We start from the raw sequence: 18,686 nt of genomic DNA, 5'->3' as shown, positions 1-18,686 counted from the left end.
GTCGTGCGCGCTGCCTTACTCGCGTACACCCTTCTCGGCCACCCCCGTGTGCGTGCATATATCGATCGCGTGAACGTACTCGCCCTCTCTCGCGTACCGCTCGCTCCCGCTCGCGATGCACGCCGCGTTGCGTCTGCCTCATCCTCCTGCAGCAGCGTGTCGCTTCTCTCAGGTCTTGCGCTCGCGAGACGACGGAATCCGACCGGATTACATCCCTTGTGTTTTCCGCGAGTCGCGGCTAGCCGCGAGCTGATTCTCGCTGACGCTAACGCGCGCGGATTTCCGGGCTGGCTCTGATTGCTCCCGGGACGGAACGAAAGGATGCACGCTGGATCAACGCCTTGCAATCGGTGGACCGTCGCTCTCCGTGTGCCATCCGGCTTCGTACCGCTCGCGGTCACGCGAGCGGAGAGACGTCTCTTTTACAATTCGCGTCTCGCAAAGACGTCCCGGAGGGATCGCGAATACGCGTCGCATTGGCGTGTGCGCTCGCAGCACGGCATACATACGCTTTGCGTTAATTTTAATTACGGCACTCCGTGTGTGCGCCGTATGCGAATTTATGCGCCGCTTTGCATACTCCTACGGACGTGGAATTCGGGATGGCCTCGCTCTTCAGGACCCCCGTGTCCCGACGCCACGTGCGGAGCCGACGTATATTTCAGTCGCGCTCGTTATCGCGCGGCGAACAGGTTGTCGAGCTCCGAAACGCGCGCCACGACGACGTCTGGGAACTGAGCTCTTCAGGCGACTGCGGCGGCTGGGTATTTCGAGGTAACAACGTGGATGTTCTCTCGTTTTCCTCGTTTGAGCCAACGTCGCTGCTCGCGCCGCATTCACTACGGACCTTTCGGTCGTTCGGTCGTATCGATCGCTCGTATACTGGAAGAGCAGCTTGAGAGAAAGGCGCGAGGACTTCCGGCTTCACGTACATCGGGGACACGATACGTGGAGGATACGGAACTTTGCGCGATGGTGTCTCCCGTGCGTTTGCTGTTGCGAGTTGTGCGACTGTCTCGATCCGACAGTTGGGGTTCGTGATGTGGAGGAGAACGGACGGCACATCGAGAGAAAAACAAAGATAGGAGAGAGGGGTAAGATTCGACATGTCGAGTGCGTGCTGGGGGAGCCGACGTAGCTCGCAGCGTATTCGGAATATAGCGAGCTCTGACGGGTTCACGCTCGAGGGATGGAGTTAATGACGGGTCGTTTCGGTGCGCACGTTGATATCGACCACGCTCAAAGCGCGCGACACCAATTTAAAACGGCAAATGTGAATAATAAAGACGAATAGTTTGACCGGAACACGCAGCGTGATCGATTTCATATGTTATTATTTTCGTGCAATTTTACCGAAGTGTCGAAATGACAGTGCTTGTAAAGTAAAGTCGATCATTAATCTCGGACGTATTTCGGAATGTCATAGAATGCATTGAAGATACTTTCTTTTATTAATACCTCTTTTAGTCTCCCAAAAAGGAAATTGTAAAGAAGAATCAAAGTATTGCATTTCCGAGTAAAACGCAAATTGCCACAAACTGACAATTATGAGAAGAAAGAATCTTATTCACAATATATTTACATGTAACAAAATAAGATCGATTAACACATGTATCAATTAGCATACAGATAAATGTACATATGATAGATTGATTGACTGATTGGCTTATAGCACTTAGACCGCGTTTGACAGCTTCTGTGCTAATCGCGAAACTATTAACCATCGTCCGTTCCGCCGAGGATGGCAACCTCGGCGTTAATCAAACGTGATAACCAAGTCTCCGACATTGATCTACGTAGCCTCAAGCAGTCTGTGTACCTTCGATCTACAACTGGCCGTCGTTACGACGCCAATACGATCATCCCAATACGCAATGTGTCTCTTACCGGACGTGACGTCGTGGTAATGGCGGCGGCACCGGGTTGTGAAAGTTATCCATCATCGAGTACGCGTCGTGCTCGACGGACTTGTGATCGAGGCCCTCGAGGTGATCGAGGCGCAGCAGCTCGGCCTCCCGCGGCGAATGGAGTTCACAGTGGGCTACGTGAAGCAACGGCCTCAGGGAAGAACCGCCTTCGCATCGTTGCTGCCGCGAAGGCGGCCTCGCCACCTGACGGTCTAGACCACCATCCGCAGCGTGGTGTTCGTCGCCCCAGACCTCGAACTCACCCGCCGCCGAGTAATCGCCGAATCCGCCGTTGCCCTTCACCGTTGCGCACTTCGTGGTACCCGCGAGGGCGAGCCTGGGGCAGGATGCGCCCCTGCTAGCCCGTTCGCGCTCTACGGCGCTCTCGCGTCGCTTCTCCTCCTTGCGCCGATACTTGACGAGGTATTCCCTGCTCGGCAAGGAGAACGACAGGCTGCCACGACGGTTGGATCGTCGGGGTGTCAGATTTCCGGCGGGTGTCGCACGATCGGCATCGAAGTTCCGCGATCGGGCAGTCGGTACCTTCGAGGATCGCTACCTACGATCGCATGTCACGACGGATCAGCGCGGGATGAACAAACTACTTGATATGACGACGTCGTCGTCACCGTCGTTGTCGTCGTCGTGGTTGTCGTCGTCCTCGAGATTAAATTTGAGCGAACCCACTGCAGTCACGCTCGCAGGCTCATTGATCCCGGAAGTTCACGGGTGAATGCTTGGTGGGCTCCGCAGGGACTCAGGACGCACTTGGAGCGCGGGAGTCGTTTAATGTTAAACACATTCCACGTCTGCCACGTAGCGGGAGAGGCGGACTGCACAAGAAGGGTGGCTTGCAGACTCTGCGCGCGGGCCGGCGGGCACGACGGCCAAGGGGGCGAAACTCGCGTACGCAAACTTTGTTATCGATCTGTCAACGCCAGCGAGAAAGTTCAACTTCCGCCCGCGAGCGATGTTCGACAGCGCGGCGGGTTCAAGTGTGGTCCTCTCGCGCTCTCTCTTCCTCGTGGATTTCTCGATCGGCGAGAGTTACTTCTCCTCGGGGTAGCGATGTTCGCTGTGTATCCGTTCATTCACCGACGGCTCTCCAATGTATACTCTCCCCCCGAAAATCGCGCTCACGACACTCCACAGAAAAAAAGAACCAATACACCACGCGACCAGCTGCGCAATTTTCACCACCTGGTCACTTCGACGGAAAGAATCGGGAACGCCGAAACGAGACAAGTGAGGTTCTACCACTTGGAGGTGGACTATCGAATGAATCGAACCAGCTTTCAGCCTGATGCAGCCGCGCACAACGAATTCCGATGCACCTTCAAAGGGAGCACGTTCAGCGCGCGCGGGTTCAGCTCACGTCAGGAGAATTCAATCTGCGCGTTTCAGAAGACTACGATCGACCGGCACGCTCTGTGAGAGCGCGCTCGCGAGTATTCTCTTAGCCGCGAGCGCTGTCCGTGCTCGACTGTGCGAAAACTAATTGGGTCAGCGGGCCGAGAACCATACGCAAATCCCGCGCTGCTAACCGAAGTAGCCCCGAAAATCCCCGGGCTGGACGAGCGGAAGATGCACGTCGGAAATGATGAGACGATACGGAGAGAGAGAGAGAGAGAGAGAGAGATAATTCTTCCTTCGATGCTCCAGTGCTTCGTCTTCTAGTGATCGAGGAGGTTCCGGCTATTTTGTTCTGCTCCGAAACCAACGCTGGAGTCACCGACCAGCCGTCGCGTCGGTCCTCTGAGATTCCCGGAGCGATATAGTCGTCGACTATCGGAGATGAACCAGTGACTGCATCGAGATCCGACGACGACGTTCCACGAATCGCACGGGCGCCTCCGTGAAGAATATCCGTCCTCTCGCAAGTCCCGACGGCGCGATTGAAAGTCGCGCGCCGGGAATCGAAGGGGGTTGCGCTGTGCCCGTCTGTCACCGCCGCGACCGGACGCGATGTTCTCTCTTCTCCTCTCCTCTCGCGTTCGACGGGGTCGTTAATCTCGGCTGGTCGCGGAGAGACACTGCGAGGTGCGAGGGTACGCTCGCTCTGCGTCGACGGCACGCAACCGCGGCAGCTGCGGATCAGAGACTGAAGGGGCCACGGCGCCGCAACGCCCGGCACAAAGTGACACTGAACGTCCCCACTACCGCCACGGGGCCAGAATCAGCGCGTGCGCCCACGCGCGTCACCAACCCTCCTCTCTAAGTCGACGACTACCCCTCGTTCTCGGAGTTGCGACCCTCGCGAGAGAACGCCGCCACGCGGAGGGCGCGGTCACTAACACCACGGATCGTCGTGGTCGTCGGCCTTTGATGACGATCGCACGCTGGGATGTCGATAGCGCGAATTCGGGATAAGAACGGACGAAAGATGAGGCGGACGCGAGTTCCAGACTGTCTATTTTATTTTTCTTATTTTTGATTTTTTTATATCAAATTGTATACGAAATTGTGGAAGCTTATGTCAAATTTTAATTTAAAAGTACACGCGTCTGCATGGAAGTATGCACATATGCATTTCAAAATGTATGATGCATGTAAATATTTTCATTACATGTATGTACACGCGCATATAATCGTACATACATAATTTCCTCTTGCTTGATACGGTTGAAGCTTGTTGAGCGTAGTCAGGAGCTACGTTCAAGTGCTCTCGATACGTTCGTTACTTGCAGTCATACTCGAATATTTGCTACGCGCACTACGCGAAGCTACATTCGAAATAAGAGCGTATACATACTCATACTGAAATAACAGCACGTTCGCACGTAGCTTGTCATCCGCGTTTTGCGTTGCAAGACATCTGCAGGTATCGTATCCTACCGGGAAAAGGGAAAAGCTACGATTAAAGACACGCGCGCTGTACGTGCCAGATTTAATTTGATATCGTCGGTTCTGCCGCGCTGCAAGTGGAAATTTTCGAGACACTATGTACACCCAGCCGCGAACACACATAATGGACGTGTGCACGTGTAATGCCACCCTTGCTATGGCCGTACAGCGCAACACCGAGAAGAGAAATAGCGACGCGCGTGCGCTGTGCCGGGGGTGAGTGTACGATGCCGGGGGTAAAGAAGAGAAAGAGAGAAGTGCCCGCTGTGTTGAATCTCGTGGACGCGGAGCACTTGTATTTTCGATTTTGGGGTCAAAGATCGCGTCACCACGACTCCGCTATTAATTTAATACGTCCTTAAATTAATCTATTCCGCGCACGACGCGATTTTCCTGTATTTTCATCTGTAAATAAGCATCCTAGATTTATCGATTTATTCGCAATTACCGGTATTCCGATCTGCAAGGAGGAATAAGTACCGTGCACATATCACCGCAATGATTAATCGATTACTTGTTATACGTGCGAATCTTTGTTATAAAAATAGAGATCCACAGTTTTAATTTCTGTGAGAAATTTTTTTCTATATTAATGATAAAAATATTTATATTTTCGAAAACTATGCATATATTCCATGTGCTTAACGAATACAGTATATTTTACGTTGACTTCGTAATATCATGCCAAACGGACCTATAATTCGCAAAACGTAATTAAGAGAATATTTTGTTGAATGCGAAGCATCCACTTCGGTATACGTTTAACTTGATAAATGCTTGTAGCTTTTCCGATATTAATATATGTTACAATAATAGAACCAATCTCTGCTATTTCCATCATTTTGTTGATGTGTTCGCGCAACAAGTTAAAATAAGCATCGAAGCATGTTCTCAATATTTAGAATATTCTGTATAAAATATTTATGGAAATTAGATTTCACAGAAATTCACTTAGCGGGCGTTTTAATAGCGGGACTAATAAAAACTCGCGTTGCGAGCTGGGCGATGACTCCGGCTGAATCTTTCACGAGCGGAATGTAGGTCAATTCGTTGAAACAAGTCGGCACGACATTTCGGTCTCTGATAGCCGGCCTTATTAGCGAACGGCGTAACTTCTCGCGTAAAGCTTGCTCCCCCGCAGAGAAGAAAAACTTTCCCAGCGAGAGGGACGTGGCGTAGATTCGCGTAGAATCATCGAGCACTTTAATCGGTCGACACCACTTCGCTCCCTCTCATACGCGGCTCATGAGAGCGATCGGAAGGAAGTTTAATTATCTCTTCAGTGCATCGCGCCGCGGTCGTTGATACTCACCCACACTCATTCATATACACACACACATATGCATTCATATGTACACATATACACATACACATCCACAGACATGCATACGCACATATACACATACGAGCGGTCGTTCGATGCGCTCACACACGCTTTTACGCATCATGCCGACGTTCGAGAGGTAGGAAGATGGATGGAGAAGTTGTTTTACTCCCCGCGCATCCGCCACAATCCACCGCGGCAGCCTACAACGTTTACCCTTTTAGCGGCGGTGGCGACGGCGGTGGTGGCGGTCCCCGCCGCCACTCACGACGCTCACCATTCTTCGGTGCCCTAAACTACCGCCTGGAACTCCGGAACTCCAGCTTGGAACGCGTCGCTGTGTACGCGTGCACGCGGAGCGGATGGAACGGCCGCGTATGATCCCGGAGGCCTGCGAGAGAGGGTGAGTCGGGGGAAAATTTGCGACACAGGCTCTTTGATGTCGTTTAAACAGAAAACGCCACTCCCCTGCCCACCCCCGCCTGGTATCGCCCTGCGTGCACACCACCCCCTGCCCCAGACCACCGTGAAGCGGTACGACCTCTCTCTTCCTTCCTTCCTTCCTACGGTCCTTCGTACCCTGTGTACCCTCCCTGCTGTCCCTCTAGCACCTTCGTAAAACGTCGGACGTCTTTGAATCCCGTCTTCTCTCTTTCTCCCTTTCTCCCTTTATCCTCCCGTTCTCCCGTTGCACGTCTCTTATCGTGCATCTTCTTAGTTTTTTAGTTCTGGCCGCTTTGTGACGCGGGTGCCTGCCTGCCAACGAAGACGACAACGACAACCACCATGACGATGAAGATATCGCTCGTCTTCCTCCCCCTTGCCATAAGCACTCATTTGTTCTCCTTATCTCCTCGATAGTCACTTCTCCGCCTTCACAACCTGTCCGGATGTGCGGGAGCGACCCCGGCTTTCTTCTCGCGGACGACCCTGAAGACGATCCGCATTGTGCGAGCAACCTCTTAACTGACGTTAGCGAAATAAGGGAATAAATTGAAAGTGAGAGCCATTTCCCAAGGTCATCTTCGCGAAATCTTGCTTGGAATTTTTAACCACGCGAAATGTGCTCTCTTTTCTCCTTCTTTTCTTTCTTTGATGTAATTCCTGTGATGTTATCGCTCCGGGGCAGATGGCTTCCTTTAATTGAAGTCTACCCTAACTGTTATGGATTTTCACGTGGTTTACCAGTTACCCTCGTCGTGGTAGCTAAAGACACCTGACAACTTCCCTTCCTTGTCTTTGTACGATTTAATGTATATTATTATTTCAGAAGATTGAGGGGATATACTGGAAATGTAGAAGTATATCTGGTGAAATGATATAGCGATTATTATGCGCAGACAATTAATGGGAGCACAAGCTAGATGTTATTTCACCCAGTATCGTCATAATGAATTGTATTCACCAATGCAGTCGCGAGTTGTAATCAAATTCGGAATTCATTCCCGTTGTTCACGCGCGAGCGTTACCGCGCGCGCACCTCTAATTTTCTTAAGTTTATTAATTCAATTTTAAGGCAATTTTCTTAAGGGTCCCGGAGACCAACCGAGAAATCCGGCTATACGTTTAGTCGCACGCAGACGGAAAACACGCTTGTCGCGCCGGCGGAATTGTCGCCGTTTATCTTACGCGGATGCGATCTTTTTATACCTGATGTGCACCGATCGATAACGTCCCGTGAATGCATCTCTACATAATTAACAGAGCTTCGTTATTCCATTGATGCGTTCCTGCGATACTTGCTGCAATGACATTATAATATGCCCCAGTTCCGCCGTTTATGTACCGTACAGATTACACGCTATAGCGTTATGCGCATGCACACGTCGGATTACGTTGCGTATCGCTCTTGCGGTCGTAACGCGCGCTCATGAGAGCCAGCTCTCGATGAACAGTCTGCTTGAAAAAGAATGACAGATCAAGCACGTCTCATGAAGTTCCGGATCGATAATGCGCCGCACGAGAAACGAAGCGACAAGTGAACGGAATAAAAGAAGAATGCAAGAAGCTGCTCTGAAACGACTTGATATTAATATCTCACTGTGTGCTAATAATAGAGCAGTTTCGCAATTCGTTTCGCAAGAGAAGAAAAAGGCGCCATCGATACCACCGAAGGGATCCAAATTACAACATCGCGGTGTCGCATCGATTCGAAGGGAAAGGGGAGGCGCACGTCGTCATTACCGACGAACCAATTTTCTACGACGCGCGTTACATCTCGAGTATCCTCGGTGGGATTCACCGAGCCGCAAAGAGAGTTCGAAGACGTATCACGTACACGAGCGTGGCGAAGGAAAGAGAGAAAGAAAGACAGAAAAAGAGAAAGAGAGAGAGCAGGAGGAAGACGGTCGGAGAGAAGTCGACGGAAGAATGGTCGATTTCATATGAATGCATTCCATGCAAATGCGTCGACGAACAGATAGAGGGTAAGAGGGAGGAAAGAGTTGCGGTGGGACGAGGGACGCGCGGTGGTGCCATGCGGGCGATGCGGGGATAATTGGGTGAATACATTTGGGCCCGGCGACATGTGTGTGCCGTTGGCGAAGACGTATTCCACGGTCGGGGCCCGTTCCGCTCTTGCATTATGCACACACGTATACGTATATACACGAATTCACGTATGCGCGATACGTACACGCACGCGGAAGAAGAAGACGACACGACTCGCGCGTGTACGCGTGTGGAACGAAGGAAACGAGCTCCAGGAGCTCGGCGATACGAGCGAGAGATCCAGGTAGCTCGTGATTTAAAAAGAAGAATGGAGAAAAGGAGGAGGATTCCGCGCGGAAGAGCTCGAGCGAGTACGTCGTTCATCGTTCTCGACCATCGTTTTGCGATGGCGATTGTTCACTCGCGAACGCTCGACAGCCCGAGAGGGTCGCGAGAGACTCTTTTCCTTGGGCTATGGTCAACTGACCCTTTACATCGAGAGATTCTGCCCCTCTTTCTCCCCTCTCCCTCTCTCTTTCTCTTTCTCGGACAAAATAATAAAAAATCTATAGATGCGAAAGCCACGCGAGCACCGCTCCATACATTTTTAAGCGAAACACGAATCTGCATGAAAGAATTCGCGTTAATCCTTAAAATATTTTGCATACAGACGTGATCTATATTTTTCGATAAAAATAAGGGATAAAGGTAAGCGGAGCCCATCCTCATATTTTTATTTTTATCGAGGAGATCTGAATGGGTATCACGTCCGTACGCAAAATATTTTAAGAATTAATTTTTATGCAATCTCTCTCTTTCTTTCTCTCTTTCATTCTCTATCTACCACTAATCGATTCCCAAAATGTTTTGCGCGCGCACGTGATGGCTGTTTGTATCTTATCAAAACTTTTTCATCAGAAGGAATTCCGTTTGGACGGCCGGACAGCAAAACCGGTCGTACGTCGCTCGCGACTTCTTTGGGATGAATCTCCGAGTGCGCAATCGATTAATCGACAGGATAAGCCCGACGAATTAAAGAACGGGGACGGCTCGCAGTGAAGAACGACCGCATGCAGGATCGCATAAACGTTCAGATACGCCGTGTGTCCGACCATTGTCTGGGCCTGATCGTCCATTAACCGCGCATAATTCGCGGTGCTCGTCAGATGACGAATCGATCCGCAAAGTCTCCCGGTGTCGCGGTGATCTTTGTTCGCGTAACGTTCGGCTTCCAAGTACCCCAGCGGCTGCCCGCTTAATATCATATCCCGGCGGATATTATGATGTCCGCCTCTCTTGCGTTCGCTCTCTCGCGCGAGAGTGCGAGCGGTTTACCTAGCTCCGGACGAGCGGCAGGCGGCATAATTCAAATCAGGCCTGCGTATTGCGTTTACCGGCGTCACCGATAACGCAGTGGCGTTTGGCCGGATGCCAATCTGGTCTCCCCCCCGCGGCCATTCCCCGGGGCCCCTATCTCTCCTTCCAGTTGTACGCTTCCCTGCAGTTCGAAAGACATCGAAAGCGCGAAAGGTACATATCGATCGCGCGCCGGCGCGCAAGCGGAGGACGGAACTTATTTCGGTCCCCGAGTAATCTGAGGCTCGGTGCACGGGCACAGGAATTCCCGAGCGGAGGCGATCCGCCTTGCCCTCTCGCTCGTGCCGATTCTCGAGGCGATCTTGCTTTTTGATCATGGACGGAGTCCATATCGGACATATCGCCGTCCGAGAAGTTGCGCGGCCAATCATGATCGGGAGATTTCGAAGCGCGTCATCCTCGAGATCCAGGAAATACATGAGACGCGCAACAGATCTCGGATGGATCCGGGAGCCGGATGATGACCGGTCGAGTCGGATGAGACGAAAGGAAGAAAATTCCAATCGCGTACTCCGGAGCTCGATACCGGAGCGGAATCCGGTCGCCGAGCGGAGGGGACCCGCGTTAATCTTGCGACCTGCAGATTTCGTGGCGATCGGATCTGCGGCGATCGGAGTCAGCGTTGGCGAAATTCGTGAACTAATAGGACCGAACCGACCCTGGGCTGCGACCATTAGTAAATTGAATCGACCATTAGCGGCGGCCAGCGGGGAGATACAGACGCGTCCTCCAGGCAGTCGACTTAAAGGGGATTCCACAATAGTATCGCGCGGTATAAACGCGTAATCGCGCGGCGGGTTATGCGTGCTGTCTCTCTCTTTTTCTCTGTTCATATGCGTGGCTGTCCCTCCCTCTTCTCGTCTCCCTTTCTCGCTCTTTCTATCTCTCTCTTCCCGTGCATTCCATATCGCTCCACCGCGGACCACTCTGTGGCGATAATCTCCTCTTGTGTTCTCCACTTGCCTTTATACGTGGGCGAACATGCACGGGTACAGCATACTCGCGCGTACGCGCGAGTACATGATGCGCGATCGCGCACGTCGGTGTGTCGGCAGATCGCGTGCAAGTGGGCGGGTGGGATACGTGTGTACGTACACGCGCGCGCTTCCGGCGAGCATAAAGAGCCCAACCGAGATCGCGGTCGCTGCTGGTGCAGGGTGACTGGGTTCTCTCGCTCGTTGAAGCTCTCCCTCTCTCTCTCTCTCTTGCCGGGGCCCGACTCACTGCAAATAAAGCCTCACCCGCCCGGTTTGTTTGAAACATTGAGCAAACGTCGGTTGTTTAACCGGGCGGAGAAGCTAGACAACGCTCGAAAGGCGAAAGAGATAAAGATAGTCGCGATCAGGGGCAGGGACAGAGTCCGGGGAGGAAGGTGGATGGAGGACAGCGTGTCTTTAACCCTCCAACCGTGCGCGAATCCTTACCGAATCTATTTATTGGCTTGCCTTCCGCGAGGAGCAGCGGTGCGCGTTCAGCTCGTCGCGACGACTGCTGAAGACGCTAAGACGGATTTACCGGAGAGTAGCTTAACAAAGTTCGCTTGAGAGCGCGACGAGCGAGTCTCCGTCTTATCGGGGACTTGCGTGACTGCGTCGGTTATCGGGCTTTCGACGGAGTTTACCGGGCGACCTTTTTCGGCAATGATCGCGACGTAAAACCAGCGGGATTCTTCTTGATAAATGCCGTGCATTCACCGTCTTACGGCTAGATACACCGAAACGCGGTCTAGAGACCCCCGACAACGGATGTCAAAGGGATCTGCTGGAGAAATTCGTTCGGAATCACTTGGAGTTAACATTTCGACTTTACCGGACGGTATTATTTGACAAATCGCCTGCGATAAACCACGGATCCGACAACCGCAATCAACTCACTCGAAAGATGTAGCATGAAGACGAAAAAAATTCACGATGCCATTCGCGAGGTAAAATGCACGAACTCGTTGCGCGTCCGCTGGTCGCGGGAAAGCTCGATTGTGCGATTTTGCACATTTCGAGGATAAAACGACGTGAACGCACTCATCGCACGAACCGGCTGGTTTTTTCGGTCACCGTCGCCAGCGCGATATCTGCCACGAGAGAGAAATCAGGCCGGTTGCTTTCTCGCCCCTATATCTCCCTGTGGCGCGATATTGAGACGCCGGGGTGGCCGTGGACGCGCGTTTACAGGCACATTCATCCTACTCTGCGGAGACGCTCCCTCGTTGACGAAGAGTCCACGACGTACCCTGGACTCTCGTCCGGGGTTATAAAAACGTTATTGTTCACCACGCACATCGCGCTCCACGTCGAAGCGGAGAGCACTCGCACTCGCTCGTCCATCGAGGATCGTAACGCCGTTCGGACGCGTTTCGCCTTTCGAACGTGACGTTCTCGCGCGCGTTTTATACGCGCGGGCGACCCCCTCGTTTCACCCTTCCACCCCCTCGGCACTTCGCGCCGTCGTCGACGAGATCGATAGCCACGCAATCACGTCTCTCGCGAATTGTCTGCACATCGACGTACCGAAGTATAAGCGCCCAAAGCGACAGCAAAGTGCCTCCGAATGCTTCTCCCTCAAGATGCTCGTGTTCTCGCTCGAGATTCGCCTCTCGTGGTTGATAAACGCGCTTAATGACTGCTCAGTCTGTCGTTTGCACGGCGCTATGCAGCTGCACTGCACGACAGACAGTCAATTACGGATTAGTCGATCACGGACCCTGTCTGCGAACCTTCTAGCCTAATTATAAATTCCGCCAGGGCGCCGCGTATATGCGAACAAATTCGATTCCTGCCGACGTAAACAGATGAATATTTATAGGGAGAAGCGATATGGGCAGATAAATCGGGAAAGCGTAACACATGTTGTCGAGGCCGGCCGGCTTTGATTTCCCAGTTCCACGTATTAATTCCAAAAGAATTTATAAATATCGATCTGTTCTGTACTCTCTCTTGCCTGCCCGTTTCTGCCATCTGCTATTTTTAGTGCAATAGATTTTCCACAGGTGTTTGTTCCTATCTGTGTATGTATGGGACGTTGGAATCGATTGTTTCGTCGTCTGCATATTTTCTAAAGAGTGCCTTCTCAAGAGACGTCTTAACTATGTATCGGCATCGTGAGTCGATCTCGCAACGCATCGCCGCTTAACGGTCTGGAAAGCGAAAGACCATTACGGGGAATCACACGCTCGATGACACTCTTCTACTTAGGAAACCATATTAGGTTGGCCTGCCGAGTGCTTAAATCACCGCGCGCGATTCCGAGGTGAAGGGTCGATCTGGATTTATGTGCGGTTACGGCGGCCACTGTGAGCCGTTGGAGGGAAACTTGCCCTTCCCTCCTGCCACTCTGTCGCCACGAAAGGTCGGAGACCGCCGAGATTTTTTTCCGAGGGAAGATGCGCCCCCGTTGCGACCGAGTAAAGCTTCGCAGAAAATTTTAGATCTCACTGATGTAAATTTCACAATTCTCTCTCATATTGGGTTCCCGTGTAAATGTTTTATATCGTAGCAAGGCTTGTACAATTATTAAACGTGACTGCTCGGATAATTGTTGGATAGAATTCGATATGTAATAACACGGTTGGAAATTAAAATATAAAAGCAAGCTTCTTTCTCCTTTCTCAAGTTTTTTGGTTCCTTTCGGTAACATTATGCCGAAGCTCAAAATACACCCTAGGATTCAGCGGTCTTGAAGAGATGCGCTCAATACGGTTCTCCCCTAAATCGTTCGATTGCTCGTGTCACTCGGTAGATTGGTCGGATACCGTATAAACGCGTGACACACAACGGGGGAGTTAGGCGCGTAGTCTATGACACGCCGAGAAAATACACGGGAATTACAGCAGAACGTGAACGCGTCGGCGATACCTCGGCTATATCGATCGAGCGGACGTAAACGATATGTTAGCGCGTCGCGTACGTATGTATATCCGTGGCCAGTTACCGTTGTCGCTATTACGAGTGCGCAATTTTACGCCGAGTTGTAACTCACCGATCTTTGCAAGTGCCGCACGTATGCGCAATTATCGGCGCGGTTATCGAGGTTTCGATAACCGATAGTTACAGGTCGTCCTTCGCGGTCGCCTGTGATCACCGTGTCTCACGTTACACGGAGGAGCCGAAAGTAGCGGAACATCAATTTTCCAGATTACCGTAACCCGATGAGGATGATCGATCGCGTTCGCGTCGAATTTAGCAAAGTTATAAATTCATTCTGAGCCGCCCCGTTCAACTTCCAACTATTACAAAACGCCCGGTTTAATATCGATCTATCGCGGCGGTGGTGGATAAGGCGCATAAGGAATTTCGGGGCAAGCATTGCGGGATATTCGCGGCGGAAGATTCGGGATCGTTTCTAAACGGCGCAAGTTTTGCGGCGTACAAAAACTGAGGTGGAGCGCTTAATGACAATGAGTATGCAGATAGTATGCCCTGGTTCGACCCTGGGCGAGAGGGGACGATGTAATTAAGGATGTCTTTTCTCGGGGCATGGACTGCCATTTCTTTTAATAAGATGCTCGCAAAACTTGGGCAAAGCGACCCTTTCTTTTACTTTTCTTCTTTCCTCCGGCGGAAGAAGGGTGTCTCTGTATCTGCCTCGCTTTTTTCCAAAAATGTCCACGATTGACAGCGGATCTCGGATGGGTCAGATTCGCGTCGCGGTCCGTTAAATGAATAGCCGATATCGCGTTAACTGCCGTAATTACTCCGTGAGGTGATTCGAACGTTCGTTCGGGGCGGCGAATTAAGTACGAGTCGAGTTTTTGCGTGGGACACGTGATCAAATCATGAGTGAATCGTTTAATGGCCTGGTTGGGTGTATTTAAACGAAAAACCGGGACGACTAAATCGTGTCGATCGATAGCCTAATTAAAAGCAGAGCTCCGTCGTAGCGGAATGTAGAATGTCCTTTATATAACGCGAAACTCGCGAATTTTACGCGGATCGTTTTTAATTTCGACTCGCGACGAGATCGAGGTACAGAGACTTTTAATCTCGGAACTAGGACGTTTACGAGAGATGCTTCCATCAATCAGTTCTGTCGTATTTGTGTGACATCGCAGCTCGGAAGAGACTTCATTCAACGCAAAAGGCGACTCGCATGACTGATAGATGATTCCCCGATATAAATCAACCTCTAGCTACGTATTATTAACGCTTTCAAAGAAATCTCCGATCTCGCAATTATGCGAATATATCACGAATATATCGCACGCCGCCGTTCAACACCGGTGGGAACGAGAGCAACGGCGACGTAACGAGTCTCCAACACGATCATCGTCGTCGTCGTCGTTGTCGAGCAAGGTTCATAACACGACGCGGGGCGCGCGCGGAGTGCGAGTGCGGGGATGGCGCGCGCGCGATAAAGCAGGGCGGAATACGGCTTTTCATAGGGCACCGCGCAGGATGCAGATAAAGTTAATGGGATTTTATCGGGACGCGGCGCAATCTTAGGTTGCTGACCAGGCTGGACGCACGGTGTGTCGAGCTTGGGGCGAGCAGTTCCCTCTCTCTCTTCATTTTACCCTCTTTTTCGTCCTCTCGCCCCTGTCGTCCGTGTGCTCTCGGACGCAATTAATAAAAGGGCTCCCTCTTCTTCCAGCCGACGTTTGCATCGTGCGTGCGTCGCGATGGCCGACGTGGAGCGACGCGACGGCCGACGTGGAGCGACGCGACGGCATCACTAACACACTCGTGCGGTTTTTTCAGAAGGGTATCCTGTCGAAAAGTTGGCAGGGCTGATTTATGCTGGATACTTCCAGCTAACTATCTTGTCTTGCAAGACAGTTTGAGCATTTGCAAGAGAATTGCTAAAAGTGTATAAACGACGTTCCTTTCTCTAATCTGGCGGGAGGTCGAGAAACATCGCGGAAGGAATTTTCGAGTCAGGACTTCGCTTCAATCTTGATTAAGCATTATCAGTTCCCGCGGATCTTGCTCGATCAAAAATCTCTTCGTTCCGCAATGAAGAGAGGAGGGTCACGTCCCGATTTCGAACGATTGATACGAGAACTTCGTCTATTCGTCTTTCCGTTTCTGAAAGAAAAGCGATGCGCGTCGGTATCTCTTGAATTAATCCGAATAATCGGTCCGAGTTTCTAATCTGAATTATTGTTGCCCAAGCGTGGATGCCCAACAAGTCTTGGAGTTCGTGTTCGGGATAATTGATAGGAGAGCCCGGGGACCAGGATTGTTTACCCGGGCAACGATTGACCGCTACGCGAAGGCACTCGGCTCCCATCGTTCGTTTCGGCCACGGTTCGGCCCCCGGTCATTCGTTCTCGTTGCGTCCCGCAGATTTCGGCTTGAAGGGGATGAGCGGGGACGGGGGGATTGGCCCACCACCGCCACCCTCGCAGCGACGAGACGGAGGGTCGCGTAATTAATGCTGCTAATATACCTCGAATCTCACCCGCCCGGTTTCGACACTCGCGCGTGTACATATCAGGGCGCGAGGTAATCTCGCGAGGGGTAGGATGTTAATTGCATCGAACGGTCGTTTCCTTGATTTTGACGGATTGGCCCGCGTTCCCGCGTTACCGTCATCGTCGATAAACCCGGAGAGTAATGTCTTGAGGCTGTCCGATCTAATCCAACTCGGCCATGAGATGTATGGCTTTATGAGCGTTCGATGTTCCCTCCGATGTTTACGACGCTACGCTATATTTTCGGACCGCGTCGTGATTTCTTTGCCGAGAAGAAGGGAAAAAGGGACGAGTCGTCTCGAAGCGTGAGAGTTAAACGGTGGACGGCGAGCGGATTCGTCGTGAGGCGGATCGTTGATTAATTCCTAGGCGCGGCTTAAGGACGTGTCGCAAGATGACTTAATAAATTTGAACGATACGTTCGTAGCGTTCGCCAGCAGCGAGTACCCGCGTAACCGGCATGGGACGACACAGTGCCTCTAAAATAAGAGAGAGGCAATATTTATTCTGAATTTATTCTTGAAACGAGGAAGAATTACTGTCCACGAGTCTTACTCGGCGCCGCATGAGGCGTTTTCGTTACTTTGCTGCCTCCCCGTTGCGATGGGATATTACAGACGTTGCCCGTGAGCTCGACATAAATATAGAGGCGTCGTTAACGGACCTCTATTGCCCGTCGACTGTTTCAGTGGAGTAATAAAGGGTGTATTAATACATCGGCTCGTGGACGTGACAGACTGCAACACCAGCTTGGTATCCGGCGCGGTACACCGTGGCTCATTCGTTTCCTAGCCTGAGAACAGTCGGGAGAAAAGGGTAGATAAATGAGAAAGAAAGAGAGATAGAGAGATAGAGAGAATGGTAGTCGCCCTTTCGCTTTTAAATTTCTCTGTAAACGTCGAACACTCGCGCTGGGATCACGGCGAGCTCTTTCTCGGTCCTTCTTTCGCTTTGTGTGCGTGTCGCCCGGCCCTTCGCGCGTGCACATGTCACTTCGTGCAATATGAACTGCGAATACGGGCGCATGCCACGCATTTTGCATGCCCTCAGCTTCTCGCGGCACGGTAGCTGTTTACGTCTGTCGTCGCGGTACGGCTGTTTTCCCGGCGCGGCGTGCGCGTTACGCTCGTGTATTTTTCCGCGGGGGGTCCGTCGCGCCGTCGGGAAAGGAAACGAGGGTGTCGACGGGAGGCGGAAAGCAAGAGGCAAAAGCAGCGAGGAAAAGAGAGAGAAAACAAGGAAGAATACGTATAAAACATACGACGAGCCGTGAGTATTTTCGCTTGATCGACTCGGGGCGGCGCGTACCGATTGGAATCTCGGCGAGACGAGACGGCGAACATACAGCTCCGTATGTACGTAAGTGTGTGTATGTGTGTGTGTGTGTGTGTGTGCACAGTCACATTACAGCTGGACGGATCCGCTCCCTCTCTCTTTTCCTCTCTCCGTCTCAATCCGGACGCGGAATTACTTTCGCAGCGGTAAATCAGGCTCTCGAGTCGGCGGCCGGCTGACGGTGGTTTGGAAGTTCGCCTCGACGGCGATAATTCGCGGACAGATTAACCCACCGGCGTACCGGCGGGGATGAATCTGCAATGCCTCGGGATCAGGCACGTCCCGGCCAACATGCAGGCATGATCCGAGTTCGGGAAAACTTGGCGGGGACGCTCGGGGTGGCCCGTGGCGCGTTACACGCTTTTGGGCCTTTGAGCGGATCTCGCAGCATCGCCGCGCAATTCCCAGGCATCCCCGCGCGTTACCATGGCGTAACGAAGTTCGGGATCAATCGGGGGGCTATTCCAGCGCGCGATACCGGAACTTGGCCGGAGTCATCCCTCACACGGAGTGCACAAGCTTGTAAATGAGCGACGACGAAATATCGCGATGTTTTCGCGTGCGCGAGATCGCGCGGAACATGATTCATCCGGTAGCCGGGTTTAATGCACGACGCAGAATTGCCATTGCCGCCGACCCGTAACGACAATTTACGAAAAGGATGTTTCACGCGGGCGTAACGACACGTATCCCGATACCGGCGAGCGGCCGCTGGGCCCGCGTTGCGACGCGGCGTCGTGCGGAACGGCGTACGAGGTGCCGCGGGTTTCAAAGCGTTATCACACGAGTGCGCCGGCGTTTATTGCAATCTGTCCGCACGCACGACGTGCTTTTAACATCACCGAATGGACAGAGAGACGGAGAGAAAGAGAGCGAGAGAAGAAGAGAGAGTCCTATACGTTCATTAGAGCTTTTAATATTCACGTGAGCGTAGTGTGAGCGAGGCGCGAGCGAGACGAGCGTATCGGCGCGCAGCAAACGCGTCGCTGTCCCGCTAGTTCTCCAGATACGCGATGGGAATTCTTTTATCCGATGCTCGTTATTCGCTGCGTTCCGCGGATTG

The 18,686-nt window shown here is 52.0% G+C and overlaps 1 protein-coding gene across 6 annotated transcripts in view; it reads right to left on the bottom strand.

Moving 5' to 3' along the window:
- Window positions 1-18,686, bottom strand: part of LOC105279217 (teneurin-a) — a 458,941-nt gene that overhangs the window by 79,632 nt on the left and 360,623 nt on the right. The window contains exon 1 of one of the 6 annotated variants that reach the window (XM_011338856.3): window positions 1,888-4,001. The exons of the other annotated variants lie outside the window; for them this stretch is intronic. Within the exon in view, the coding sequence (XP_011337158.2) occupies window positions 1,888-1,943 (56 nt within the window). The 5' untranslated portion in view covers window positions 1,944-4,001. Of the gene's footprint in view, window positions 1-1,887; window positions 4,002-18,686 lie in introns of those variants that run through there. 6 annotated transcript variants of the gene reach the window in all.

Source organism: Ooceraea biroi, chromosome 5, assembly GCF_003672135.1.
Source record: "Ooceraea biroi isolate clonal line C1 chromosome 5, Obir_v5.4, whole genome shotgun sequence".
Classification (NCBI taxonomy): Eukaryota; Metazoa; Arthropoda; class Insecta; order Hymenoptera; family Formicidae; genus Ooceraea; species Ooceraea biroi.
The sequence above is the reverse complement of the archived record's forward strand: the minus strand, read 5'-3'. Positions and strand labels throughout refer to the sequence as shown.